Source organism: Diorhabda carinulata, chromosome 6, assembly GCF_026250575.1.
Source record: "Diorhabda carinulata isolate Delta chromosome 6, icDioCari1.1, whole genome shotgun sequence".
Classification (NCBI taxonomy): Eukaryota; Metazoa; Arthropoda; class Insecta; order Coleoptera; family Chrysomelidae; genus Diorhabda; species Diorhabda carinulata.
In genome coordinates this window covers 28,867,723-28,882,420 of record NC_079465.1, presented here as the reverse complement: position 1 = coordinate 28,882,420, position 14,698 = coordinate 28,867,723, and the positions used below count along the sequence as shown (strand labels likewise).

Sequence of the window (14,698 nt, the reverse complement as noted above, 5' to 3'; positions counted from 1 at the left end):
TCCTCTATATAAGAAAAAAGTGTGTGTCCGTGTCAGTCATTTTCTAAGAAATATTTGGAAGATTCAATAAAGATACTCCTCTCACTACGATTATTTTTTTGACAACAATATTTCGTTTCAACTCTAGTTGTAGAAACATTTTATGAATTACACTTTCTATTGGATCGAGTGAAAACCTACATCTTGGAATGAACCCCTTAATAATTGTAACTTTTTTGTTACAGGTACCCCATTTTGGTGTTTATTGGATATTGTACCAATAAAAAATGAGAAGCGTGAAGTTGTATTGTACCTGGCCTCCCACAAGGATATCACAAATACCAAAATGGCAGAAATGTCTGAAAGTGAAATCTACGATAGCGGTAAGAGTCAAATAAATATATTTTTTCATTCAAATGTACCCTCATTAAGGAGTATCAAAATTAGAACCTTATTTTCTCATTCTATAACTCTTGGCGCGCCGTTTATCTTTACGACGCATTTCAATTTAGAGAGAAAAGGGTGTTGTCAGAAGCAGCACATCTACTCCTGAATACTTGAATTAATCTACATAAAACTGGTCCTAAGTTAGGAATTATAAACACAGTGGAAGAAATTTTTCTATTATTTTAGACCTCTTAATATTACAAACACGTGAATAATATCACTTATTCACTCCTGAAAACCACAACATATCTCGAAAAGTATTTTTTATTTTTGGTGTAAGTATTCTTAACTCATACAATTCAAAAGTTATCCTGATCCTTCTAGTTTTTCCTACAGCCGTCTATGTATAATACAGATGGCAGTACTAGTATTGTACTCATATGTATTTCAGTTAGCCGTAACTTACAAAGTTGCGTGTATTTATATAAACAGCAACTATTACGCAGCGTTATCGATGCCTTTGAAAGACGAAATCGCAAAAAATGGCCCCCTTTGAAGGGGACAATACACCGTGTCATAAACCAATGCAAATAATGGCAAAATTGCATGAACTTTGCTTCAATTCCTTCGCCAAAATTGGAGGCTATTTTGAGGCTAAAACCAAAATGGTATCGAAAAATTGTTTTTGATCATAGAGAATTATTATTTCGAGTTGAGTTATTGTGAGAATATTGATAATTAAAACTATAATATGAATTATTATGTGATTGTGACAAAAAATTTTTGAAATTTTTGCTTGGTCGATTTTGTTGAAAATTTCGTTTAGACGATGTCTACATTCTGTTTTGTTGGTTTTATTATTGTCCTATACTGTACATTTTGAAGGTCAATTTCGAGGGAAGGGATTTTGACACATTCACAATAGGTCCCATTTTTACCAAAGGTTTTTGAGGGTAAGGTTTTCAAAATAATGGGTCAATATTTATACATTGTCGTTGTCGATAATATTGGTCGTCGGTACGGGATGTAATATAAATTCTAGTGATGAAGTAATGTTTTATCTATCTAAAAATGCAATTAAAATATTGAGTAATTATACACTTTCGCGGTCACCTGGATTTTTGGCTCTAGAAAATCGAAAAATGGATGGATTTTAATGATCTTGGTCTCAAAATGTTCCATTTTACGGCGGATTTATAAAAAAAAATACGAAAGTTAAAAAAAATAAATATTTTTAACAGTTTCATGACTTTAAATGCAAAAAAAATGACTTTCTACATATAATCCTTCGTAACTGTTTCTGACGTCGTAGAATCAAGCTCTTATATTTTTTTCGCAATTTACATAAAAAAATGAATATTTTGAAAAAAAAAATTTCAAAAAAGTTGATTTTTTTGAATAATTGTGAGTTGGGGGATTTTGTTAATAATAAATTGAAATATATTGACAATGAGTTGCAACAATTGTGAATTGAATACATTTGAAGCACTTACAATATTCAGTGATACAAAACAACCTAACCTAACCTAACCTAACCTAACCAAAATTATAAAATTTATCTATTTTTCGATTTTTAATGGTCCAAAAACTATTAACATTGAAGAATCTAGTACGAAACTATTCACGAAAATTGATTGTTTTTCATCGATTTCATTTTAAGCTATAAAAACTGAAAAAATCATTATTTTTGGATTTTTTTTTAAATTGTTTATTAATTTATGTAGAATACAAAAAAAATATAAGAACTTTATCTGATAATGAGATAATTTTTTGTAAAGGATTATTTTGCAAAACCGTTTTTTTTACGATTTAAAACAGTAAAACTATGAGAAATTTTCATTCCAGCTATTTCTACTAATTTTTTTTATAAATCCGCCGTAAAATGGAACATTTTGAGACCAAGATCATTAAAATCCATCCATTTTTCGATTTTCTAGAGCCAAAAAACCAGGTGACCGTGAAAGTGTATAATTACCAAATATTGGCTAATCATATGCAAGTGGATAGATTATCTCTAGAAAAAAAATAGAGCAAAAGCTAGAGCGTGCACCGGAAATATCTAAGGCGAGAGTGTCAAAGAGTTATTGCGAATCAACTAGAGAAAAGTCACAAAAACGCCCCGAAAGGAAAAATAAAAGAAGTGAAAATGTGATCATAAAGATTACCTCGTAAGTCGAAACGTCAACATATTAATATGCTTCACTAATTTACATTTAAAGAAGACCTAAAGTCAAGACAATTTATCGTGATGAAAATCTTATAATAAAATATTTATTTAATTAGCTTCAAAATGATGTTAGCTATAAATCTTTCTACATATTATATTGTGTTGATTTCCTTTGTTTCTTAATCTGAATTCCGTCAGTTTGAGGGCGATACGAATGACGTTAAATTCTTATAAAATTTGTTTTTATACAATCTAAAAGTTATACAAAGATTATTTACGTGTGTGTCTAACGCTATCTCCTGACGAGATATGTAACTATTCTTTTTGAGGTTAGAAATTTTGACGATCAGTTCCACTAAGTCTTCTTCCCCCTAGCAATGTCTATTTTGTCAGTTATAGCCGAGAACAATAAAGATTGCTATATAAACGAAAATTCCAAATGAGACAATTACCTATATACCTAAAACTGTGTGGGTGTCAACACGCCGCCGCCGTCAGTTAGTTCATCTTGATTTGAAAGCGATATAAATTGATTCGATAGCAATACAAGTGAAAAAAAGAAGAAGAAACGAATGATAATAAACACAGAAAATAAAAAGCCTAAAAGATTCGACATTTTTGTAAATATTAGTACTAGAAAATTTTGAGGCTACTTTCACATCTATCCAGTGACCAAGCGAACAACCTTACGCCCAGCACCTAACAACCGACATTTTTTATAGTTATTTTCTGTTATTCTGGTAATTTAAACAAGATATTTTATAAATCATCTTATTTATTTGCACTTTTTATATCACGTCGCTTACAGACTCCAGAGAGAAAATTATTTTATATAGGGTGAAAATGTACTAATAGGGAAAGTTAGGTTTTATGTGAATATAAACGTCAGGAGTATAATGCAGAGTTTATTTCAAGAGATATGAAGATAGAAATTCTCATATAAACTTTATACACCATTTTCATTTTTCTTTTTCATGAAATGTTTAGACTACAAATTTTAAGTTTATCCTAATATGAATGATAATTAATATATCTTCTACTTACTCGTTTTCTATACCAATCGATTGAAATTGTATCTACATTGTTTCGAAATACAAAATAGATTGTTCAATTCAAAAGATCACTCAGTAATAGGGTAACATCTCACAAAATTGAAAACAAATTATACCCTGAGAGATGTTCACTTGCTGAACGTATTTTAAATTGACCTCTCCATAGATTATCTACCAGCCATTATTAGCATTGACTTTTAACTGAAGTGATGTCAATTTTAAAAACAGAAAAAAATCATATCTGATATCATTTTAGAAGTATCTTCTTTTTATTAATGAATAAATTGTTTCATTACACAAATTTTTGAGACGATTCTTAATCAATTAACATAAGTGATTTGTTCATATTTTCATTCAATATTTATAACCAAATTCACATATACAAATATCCGAAATCTCAGAATATATATTAAAATGAGTACAGTTTGGTATTTAATTGCCACAACTCCACAATAATCATCTTCTAGTCCCAGATCTGGCTACAAAAAACAGGGTCGATAAGGTGCGCGTCATTTTAGCTTGTAAACTGGCGGCCCCAACTTAGTACATCACCAAACTCCACTTCTTAAGGTCAGCATAGGTCTGATATGAAAATGCCAGCCGGTTTTGGAAATTTTTCATATTCGGTTTAATGGAATATTATCTTATAACGCTTACTCATTTCCACCTACTCAAACCGCCACCAACAACGCAAAAAACGGGCTTCTAATTTTTGTTAAATTCATTCACTGCACCGATTATCAATTGATTTTGATCAAATTTCTGAGAATCAAACTTCTGGGAATAGTTATACTTTTTGATAAAGTTGCTCAGTATTGACTAGCGGCTCGTGGTATCCCAAGAAACTTTGAGGAACATCGAGGCAAGATGGTAATCTCGGAGCTCACCTCTATCATATCACTTTTCATTCACTATGATACTTTTCAGATGCAATATTATAATAAAAGGAAGAGGGTTTTCCGGCTTGCAAAACTTGAGGTTTAAACCCCGCGTTACAAAAGGTTTCACGCGCGCACGTTATGAGGTTTTTCAGTCAATTTTTCCGTACAGGTAAACCGGCTGGCATTTTCATATCCGATCTGTGCTGAACTTAAGAAGAAGTGGCGTTTGGTGATGTACTCAGCTGGGGCCGCTAGTTTACAAGCTGAAATAGCGCACCCTCTTTTTTGTAGCCAGCTCCCCGTCTATTCATCACCAATTATGTATTCATGTCATTTTGTGAGTTTCATAAATTTTTGGTCGAACAAGATTCAATCAAATATATGTACAGGGTATGTCATCATTGTCGTAATTTGTGAATAACTGAAGAACTATTTTTTCTTAAGTATAATAATGACTGATTGACTAAGTGATTACAAATATTTTCTCATATCAGTTTTTATAAAGTATATACAATTATATAATGAATATATTAATTTTCTTTGATTGAAATAACATCATAACACAGATATTTTCTCCTCCCACAGTTGAAAAATCATCAAATCACTTGATCACAGCGTCTACAACAGAAGCCTATAGGATTATAAAGATTTGACCTGTCAACTAATAAACTCTTGAATTATAATTGATACCATTATTAGAATCTTTGGAATCTATAGAGAACGTTTGATGAAAGATAAAGGGAGGATTAGAAAGAGGCGCAGAAATATTTGAAAATTAACATTTGAATGTGTCCAGAACCCAACTAATCACAAAACATTTAGTGCCGGCTTTGTTAGAAAGTTGGATCTGACTGACAAGAAAAGAAATGGAGAAAAACATGAATTTAGTAGAAAAATCTCTGATTAATTTAGATCAGCAATCTCAAAACATCGATAGATATATCTTACTATACGAAAAAATGTTTATATCTGTTAAAAAAATCATTAAGAATTTATGACAATAAAGATAGGTAAATACTGGCGAATAATTATACAACTAAACACTCTATTCAACAGAAAAATCATTGGAAATATTAAAACGCTTCACATTAATTTAAGAATAAGAATTTTTTGTATGATTACCGCGTCATTTTGATTTTTGAACTGAAAAAATCAATACTGTGCTGTTTGTTCATTGATTTGGTTGATTTTGTGTCTGGAACAGAAAATCCAGTTTTAACAAGTTCCATATTTGCAAATTTTGTGGTTTTTCATCAACTGTTGACGTTGAGGACAGTCCTAGATGCCGATAAGATAAACATTTATTCTTGAGCACTCCATTCAATACTGCATAAATTATGGCGTTCGGTGCATTTCTTTGAACCTTTAAACTCAGGGCCGGATTAAGATTTCTAAGGCCCGGGGCTAAAATAATGACGGGGCCCCCTTAAGGAATTCGAAAATCCGGAAAAATTCACAAAATAATATCAATACGTTAGATTTGTGGTATCAACACATCAAAAAATACAGAATGATTTCCAAATGATGGGGCCCTCTTGGACCTGGGGCCCGGGGCTATAGCCCCCAAGCCCCTAGCTTAATCCGGCCCTGTTTAAACTCGAAAACCTGAATGTAAGATGAACATTGATTCCTGTATATTTCGTTACATGAGCTAGACAGTTTCCTTTTCTCGACAAGGAGTTTATCAATGTGTCTGACAATTTCACATTTTCCGACTGGTTACTAGAGGGAAACAACGTCAATCCATAGCTATACAGTTGAATCGAGTGATCAACTTGCTTGTTAAAGGAGCTGAGACTGGAGATAGATATAAGTCTTGTCAATAAATCCACGTTAACTTGTACGATACGGATATCTAAGTGAAATAGCTCCTATGAGGACATTTAAGGTTTTTGACTGCACAATTTACTCCAAAATATACTTGAAATCGAATTTTTAATTAGTAAGATGCCAAATTAGTTTTGATTATAGAAAAACTGGTAACTAATAGAGATTTACTAATCTCAGATTGCATCCAGTTCACCAGAGAGTTTACTTCGTTAACCATTAGCAGTCTTTTTCTTTTATATAACACGAAACTTTCGAAAACCGAGGAAAGTTACTATTTGCACTTCTGAATAGGGCTAAGAAATCTACTAACTTAATAATGTTTCTAAAAACGTTCCTTCTCGTTCGAAAGTCAAAGATAAAGTCTATCTCTGTTAGTTGCGATCACAAAAAAACCGATTGCTAACTTTAGTTGTCTACCTCGCAAAAAATAACCATATTTTTATAAATTTGTACCTTCATGATTTATAATTTTAATTTAACTTTGAAAATAGTCCTCCGCCCGTCTTTGTCAAGTTGCGTGTACCATCTTGTAAGCGGTTACCTCAATTAAAAAAATATTCTAAGATATAAGTATATGGAAAATCTGAAAGAATATAGTGAAATCTGAATATTTTGGAAGATTTATTTCCGTTAGAATTTTTCAGTTGAGACAATTATTGAATTAACTAGACGATTTTGAATTAACATCTTTTTTCATCGTTTTAAACTAAAAGAATGTGATTGTTGAATTTTTTTGCTTTGTGGAGTACTTCTTATATATATTACGTATTATTTTTTGACAATGTACACATTTTAATTATAATATTTCTTTCAAGTTACTAAAAAAACCAATAAAAATTATGTTATTAAAAAATTGAATTATTCGTTTCATTTGATTGTCGTTTTTATATCAATAAAAGACGTTTATTTACCAAAATCATAATTTCCTTTTCCTTTGCTAAAATTTTCAGTATTGCTATATGCTAAAAGTATTTATATTTCAAAAATTTTTATCACTGAATCTTTTTTTGTATGTAAAAGGCGGATGCGCAAATATTTCATAATTAGTTAAACATTCTGTTAGTTTAGACCGACGGAGGAAGTACCAGAAAATTTTTTAATTAACAATCTTTTATTATGGTGAAATATTGACTTTCCAATTGAGGTACTGGCTTTAGAGGCGACGCACATTGGCGCGCGGAGGGCTACTTTCAGAGTTAGATTAAAATTATAAATAATGAAGGTAAAGTTTCGAAAATCAGAATCAGTTTTTATATTGCTATTGCTATTATAGTGCTGAGTTGTTCATAACTTCTGTAATTTTTTATGGATAAATAAATTTTCCACAACCAATGATCTAGAGTTCATTCCGAATCGAATGAGTTAATCCACATAATTCTACCATTAGTATGTTGAATTGATACTGAGGCAAGCTTTCAGATTAGGCTAATAGATACATATCACCTCACGTATTTGGGAGCAGCACCTTTAACAAACTAATATTAGTTTATATAAATTATTTTTTTTTAATTGTAAATTAGTAACAAAAGACACTTGTGATTGCTCCACGAAATTTTTGATCAATTAAATCACCCGAAAACGTCTTTCAATGATCGAAGAGAATCATCAGACTTGCACGATTCTGAATACATGATTATAATCAAGTCAAAATTCCAATAGAATTGATTGAATTCAAAATCACTGATCTGTATCAATTATGGCAGATAGTAATTAACAATAGGATCAAATTTCAATCAACAGCTATCGTCATTTTAACCAAACTTTCACTAAAATCAGCCACTTTCCTAAAATATACTCAGAGTATTTATGTAGCAAATTATAACAGATGACATACTCTAATAAAAATATTGTCGGTAGACCCAAAAAAGCTTGCACAAACACGACTTTTATTTCTTGTCTAGCACTATTCTCTATGTTCCATAAATGTGCGCAAGTGAATTATATGTTGTGCACAGCGGCCGTTTTGGGGGCGCGCTTCCGAGGTTCTGCTGACTCTTGCCTCCTTGCAGACACTAACGGCAATTTGGATCCAGAAGCACCACACACCAACTATGGACGTCGAAGATCAAGAGCAGTTTTGTATCAGCTATCTGGTCACTACAAGCCTGATAAACTGAAAGGAAAATTGAAGCTCAATAATGTAAGTATATTTTAAGCATTGCACATTGTCGAAAAATTGAAGTATGATTGATCTTTTTGTCCGGTTGGTGCAAATTTATAAACGTGATATATGAGTAAATTCGTTAATTCAATTCTCCCCTTGTACTTGAGGATGTTTCTGTTGTATTATATTTTGTTCTGGAATAAATTTATATTCCATAAAACAAATATGAGGAGAAACATTTGGGACATATGAAGTTCTACAAACAAACCACCTATTTTATAGACGTTTCACACAAATGGCCCAAGATTGTATCACGAACTTGGCACAAAACTGGATAATTTAACTATGGTTTTCTTAATGATTCATAATTTTTGTGTTGCGCTCGTATTTTTGTAAAATTTTGATTATGTACACTGTTAGTTGTTGTAAAAGTTTCATAATGACTTTCACCAAATGTTGTGCAAATCTATTGATGTCATGCATTTGTTGCCAAATCCTCAAGGACTTAGAACGTTTTAATAGATGGCTGCCGGCTACAAACAATATTGAATTAACTGCAAAGGATTTATTATGAAGTTCAAGTAAAAAAAATTATCAAAGTTTTTGTATACGATATTATATTTAGAAATATATTTTTTCTTTAAGTTTTATATTTACCTTATTAATAAACACGTTTTGTTCAGATTATAATTATAATTTGAGGATTACCATATTAATTAAGAAAACCCGATTTGTCAACATTTGACTTGAGTAAGGAAAAAAGTTCTCTCACAATAACTTAAATATTTTTCTCTTACAAGATTACAACTGTTAAATTTCCAAATTCATTTTTTTTTAATAGTTCTCAGAATTTCATCTTTTTTGATACTTTATTTTGAGAAATATTAAAAAAAACATAAATTTGAATGAATTTATTACTTCTGAGGTAATTCAACGCGCCATTCAAAAATTTTTAATTTGCTAGTAATTTATAAAGGAAGTGCAAAACCCAGTCGACGTCAATTTGATGAGAACAAATAACATTGTCCTGATGTTTCTAAATAGAGGTGATACGTGATTTTACATTTCTAACCCAATGAGTTCAACGAGTGTCAAAACGTTAACATTTTTATCGTATCCAGCTTTAACCAGGTGAAATTAACTATACAATCTCTTTAAAAATAATATAAAAATTACTTACCATATTCATATGGGTGTTTTGGCGCATATTTATGTTGTGGAAATATTCTCGCCAAGGACGAAATAAACGAATGGTCGTTTGAATTTTGAATTCCATGCGTTTAAAAAGTTTTACAAGCTTTAATAATATCATAATCACCGGAAATCTTAATTAATTATTTCCCATGATGATGAATACATAAGTATTCGAAAGCTCGGAAAATATATTGAAGTTAGTCCACTTTGGTGTTTCATTGCCACGTTCCCAATAAGAAACCGCTCTTAATATAGCTGGCAAAGACTTCGTTACAATTTACAATATACAAATATATCCAAACCAACTCATGAACTTATTGTCGATTAGCTGTTAAAAATTTAAAATCATGGTCCAAAATCAAAATGAAAATGGTGAAGGAACATAATAGAAGATGCTTCATACTACAATGTCGAAAAAAGAATATTCTTTCCATCTTTCTACAGAATAATATCAAGCATATTGAAAAAAAACTCATACGTCAAGAAGTCACTTTGATTATTGAATTTTGAAAATTTTTACAAGAATTAATACAATTCAAAACCACCAAAAATCTTTATTATTTTCTAGTCGATGAATATATAAGTATTCGAAAGCTCGGAGGAAAATATATCAAAGTTTGTCCACTTTGGTGTTTCATTGCCACGTTCCCAATAAGAAACTACTCGTAATCTATCTGGCAAAGACTTCTTTACAAATCGCACACACAGTGTATTGCATTCACTAATTTGTTTGTAGAATTTGTTGAGTTCAACTCCTGCACCTCTTCCAGAATACAAAACGGCATCAGTGAAAAAAAGCAGGTTCATTATTTCCCACTACGGCATGTTCAAAAATGCCTGGGACTGGCTCATATTGATAGCTACATTTTATGTAGCTGTGGTTGTACCCTATAATGCAAGTTTCGAGACTGAAAGGCCGTCTGTGATTTTAGATGTATTCGTGGAAGCTTTATTTTTTATAGGTAAGTTATCATTTTTAATATGATATACTATACTCTATAATTAATAAATATCGAGGAGCATCCTAGGAATCTAATTTCTGTCTACACTGAACCCACCAGGGGATCTATTTAGAAAAATTGAAAATCATATCAATAATAAATAAATTCGAGTTTATATTAACAAGTTATCAAGGCATTGAGAATCAAAATCAGTGAACAGAATCGATTCAATTAAAAAGTAATTGACTATCAAAAGATCTATCCTTATAAGGTCCTAATAAGAGTAAAAAATCAGTTGTATGAATAAGAATAGCGAGAGGATGATCCGTCATAAACCAAATTTGTATGCAAAAGTATTAAGAAAAGTACTTTGGAACAACGCGTTTAAACGTGTCGATTAATGGCTATATAAAGTCGCGACATGTCTTCAAAACTTAGCATGGCGAAACAAACACCTAAAATAAGAAACAAAGGCACGAATTCACTAAACGAGAATCAGACCTATAATGAACTATACCTCAGAAACAAGACCAGTAACATCAAAAACGAAACAACTCTTTGAGACCACAGAAATGAAAATTCTCGGGCGGGTCTTAGGAAAAACACTATTAGACCAAGAAAGAAGTGAAAACATCAGATGATTGTGTGACGTAGATAACTTTAACGAACGGGTATCACAGCGTAAAAAAAATGGAACCAAAATATAGGTATGTCGAATGATAGACGATAGACTGGTTAAAATAGAGGTCGACCACGGAAAAGGAGTGGCAATCTAGAGCCAGGACGAGAAAAGATATCAAAGAAGCTACCGTTAGATTTATTAAGGAAGAGAGAAGAAGAAAAATCCACTTTGAGTCTCAATGAATAACTACAGTAAGTTTCGGTCTCACCGCTTTTGGTAGAATACCACAGACTGGAATAATATATTTTCATTTTACAAATTAGCTAGCTTTCAAACTGGTTTATTAATTTTTCTTCTAAACTTTACAGATATTCTACTCAATTTCCGTACTACATATGTCAATACAAAAGGTGAAGTAGTATCAGCATGGAAAACCATAGCCATAAACTACTTGAGAACGTGGTTTGTTGTGGACTTGCTGGCTGCACTGCCTTTCGATTTTTTATATGCTCTTTATGGTGCTGAAGTAAGTATTTTGTAAGTAGTGATATTTATATGGATATACAGAGTTATAATAAAGTAATGCGCAAAATTCATAAATGTTAAAACTATCCCTTTAAAAAAAAATGTAAAAACATGTTACATAATAATAAACTGACAGAATTAATTGAGAACAAAATGAACTTGATTTCGAATTCATGGAAAAGAAACTACATAACTGAAAGAATTAGAACTTATTAACCTAGTAGAAATATCTGTTTCTATAAACTCTTTAGTTTGTTTAATAAAACAACTCTTTGTTAGTGACAGTCTTACAATTGCCGTCATATCAATTTTACTATTATGGCTGTTTCAACCAAAAAAAGTAGAAATTCTATAGTCTATTTCAGAAAGGTATAGAGCAATAAAATGGGGAATTCTATTAGTGCCTCTGTCTAATTCTAAGCCTATTTCAAATTCAGCTTAACCATTCACCATTAGGGCAATGGTACCTTACCCAAAATTTTTAGATCTTTATAAGTATTTGCTGTTAAGCCGTAAATAGTGTTCACGATATTATAAGATAAGTAATAAAATGGCGACATTCACACCAACGAAAAGATGTTGCAATAATTCTCCACTATCAGTGAATGAAAAACTTATTATTTCAAATGTACACGATTGCATAAAATACGATTGCCCGAATTTTACTGTACAAGAAACTGTCGACCGATGTTCCCGAATGACTGGAGTTGGAAAATCCACCGTTTTTAAATTATTGCGGGGGAGAAAAATAGCACGCCAAATGGAACCTCCCAATAAGGTCCAGGCAGACCAGTAAAAGTCCTTGATGAAGACACCAAAAGTGTAATACGAAGAAAAGTTCCCTAGATAAGATTTTAATGGAGCTTAGCCAGGATGACAGTATTCCGTTGATAACTAAAAAACTTTGATGGACTATTTTGAGAAATATGGATTTTGCCTGGGAAAAGCATAACCGTAAAGCACTTTTACTGGAAAGCGATGAAATTGTTTGCTGACGACGAAAATACTCAAGAAGTATGAAGCAGTACAGAACTGAGCAGAAGAAAATCTTTTATCTCTATAAAACGTGGATTAATGAAGGTTATACAATACAAAAATATAACCAGTGCTCGCCAAGCTTTCATGGAAGGCCTGTTAACGGGTATTAAGGTGCCTTCAGGTAAAGGGAAAAGACTAATAATCGTTCATATTGGAAGCGAAGAGGGATTTTTGAAAGAAGGTTTGTCAACCTTTCAGTCGTGCCATACTGGAGACTACCACGTGGATTCGGATGTTTTTGAAGACTATTTTGGTGAAATGATAAAATATCTTTCAGCTGATTCAGTGGTAGTTATGGATAACACAAATATGCATTCTCGATGCATAGAGAAGATTCTAACTTCATCTTGGAAGAAGAAATAATTGACTGGTTAACCACCAAAATTATTGAATTTGAAGATAATTTGATAAAAAAAGAACTATTAGCTATAGCAAATTATAGATGGGCACAATTGAAAGTATTTGTAGCAAGACACAACAGGACATTCAAAATGAAAGACGTTAAGCTACTGTTTGATCAAGCCATTAAGGAGGTGACACCAGAGAACTGGCGAAAAGCAGTCCAGCATGTCATTAAAGAAGAGGAAAAAATGTGGGATCTGGACCGTCGACCCGTTAATTATAATATCAAGAGGAGATAACAATTCCTCATTCTATCATAGTTCAAAAATAGAAGTCATGAAGAAGCATGGTCGTGATGTTTGGATATTTCTGGATAACCAGTTTGAAGGAAAATGGATTGGAAGTTGTGGATCAATGGGGTGATCAGATCAGAGAATTTAGAATACTTAATGGGACGAATTAGACAGAACATTATTCGTATAACTCCACATATGACCCAAAACTCTTTAAATCGGATTTACCATCAACGTGGCTTATGACAGATGATTTTCTGTACGGAATAGTTTTAATTTAATAGACTAATTACTAATTTGAAAGCTATAACTCAAATTTAGTATCTCTATTTTTATTAATTAATCATTAATCATACTAATAGTTATTTATTATACACGGGAAAGGGTACTGGATTTTATCTTGAGCTGGTACTGGAGGAAGACAAAGAACTGAAAGCTAAAATCTAGTATTTTTCCCGTGTATTATACAGGAAAAATACTATTATTATAATAGCTGTAAATTTAATTTTGTGATTTGATTTAAAAATCAAAATTAGGGGTTATTTAGGAGTTATTTTCAATAATATAAAGTAAAAAATGTCTGATTCCGAGTTTTCTTGACTTCACCGGAATTAGTAGAAGTATACAAAGTAGCGTAACAAAAATAGTTGCCAGCTAAGTCACCGAAAATTTACGAAACGTATTCAAGATTCATATAATATAAGATAAAAAAGTATGCAGCTCTTCATTGATTAAAAGTATTTTACAATCCAATAATAACGTAGATATTTCAAAAAATTTTAAACTAATTACATTTCTGAAACAGAATGAGAACGTTTTCAAGACCAAGAAAGTTGAGATTTTCACGAGTACACAAATTAGTGATTTTTTAAATAATGCTCCCCATTTTTTTAAATTAATCAAAACATTAACTGTGGGATTAATTAAAGTTGCTAATAAAATGTAATACAATAATGTCGGATGTTTTGAAATGTGTAAATTTTGTTCCAACTTTGCCATACATGCAACTAATCTGATGCTATTTGAAATTGTTGGTATTTTGAAAATTTGGTCTGCCGTCCTCAAAGGTGTAAACAACTATTTACCTGGCTAGTATCCCAACCAATATTATAAGTTTTCTTCCAAGAAGCAAAATGACTTTTGGTATTGTTATGCATTGTTTATAATAGCAAAATATTTGTACAGTAACATAAAACCGTCACATATGAATTGTGGCAAATTTTAACTTAGTTTGTGAAACGGTCACAGTTTCGGTAAGTTAGAAACAAATTATTGCACGTGTACTTATATATTTTCAAATAAATCATAGCCCTCCAGAATATGAGATATGTTTTTTGATTATC

At 31.4% G+C, this 14,698-nt stretch overlaps 1 protein-coding gene across 4 annotated transcripts in view; it reads left to right on the top strand.

The window, feature by feature from the left end:
* The window catches only part of LOC130895432 (potassium voltage-gated channel subfamily H member 8-like), a 101,034-nt gene that overhangs the window by 70,690 nt on the left and 15,646 nt on the right, over window positions 1-14,698 (top strand). For 2 of the 4 annotated variants that reach the window (XM_057802703.1, XM_057802705.1), the window contains exons 4-7: window positions 225-362; window positions 8,198-8,436; window positions 10,331-10,556; window positions 11,526-11,683. In XM_057802703.1, the coding sequence (XP_057658686.1) occupies window positions 225-362; window positions 8,198-8,436; window positions 10,331-10,556; window positions 11,526-11,683 (761 nt within the window). The remainder of the gene's footprint in view (window positions 1-224; window positions 363-8,197; window positions 8,437-10,330; window positions 10,557-11,525; window positions 11,684-14,698) is intronic. The other 2 variants (XM_057802706.1, XM_057802707.1) reach the window with 2 other exon arrangements.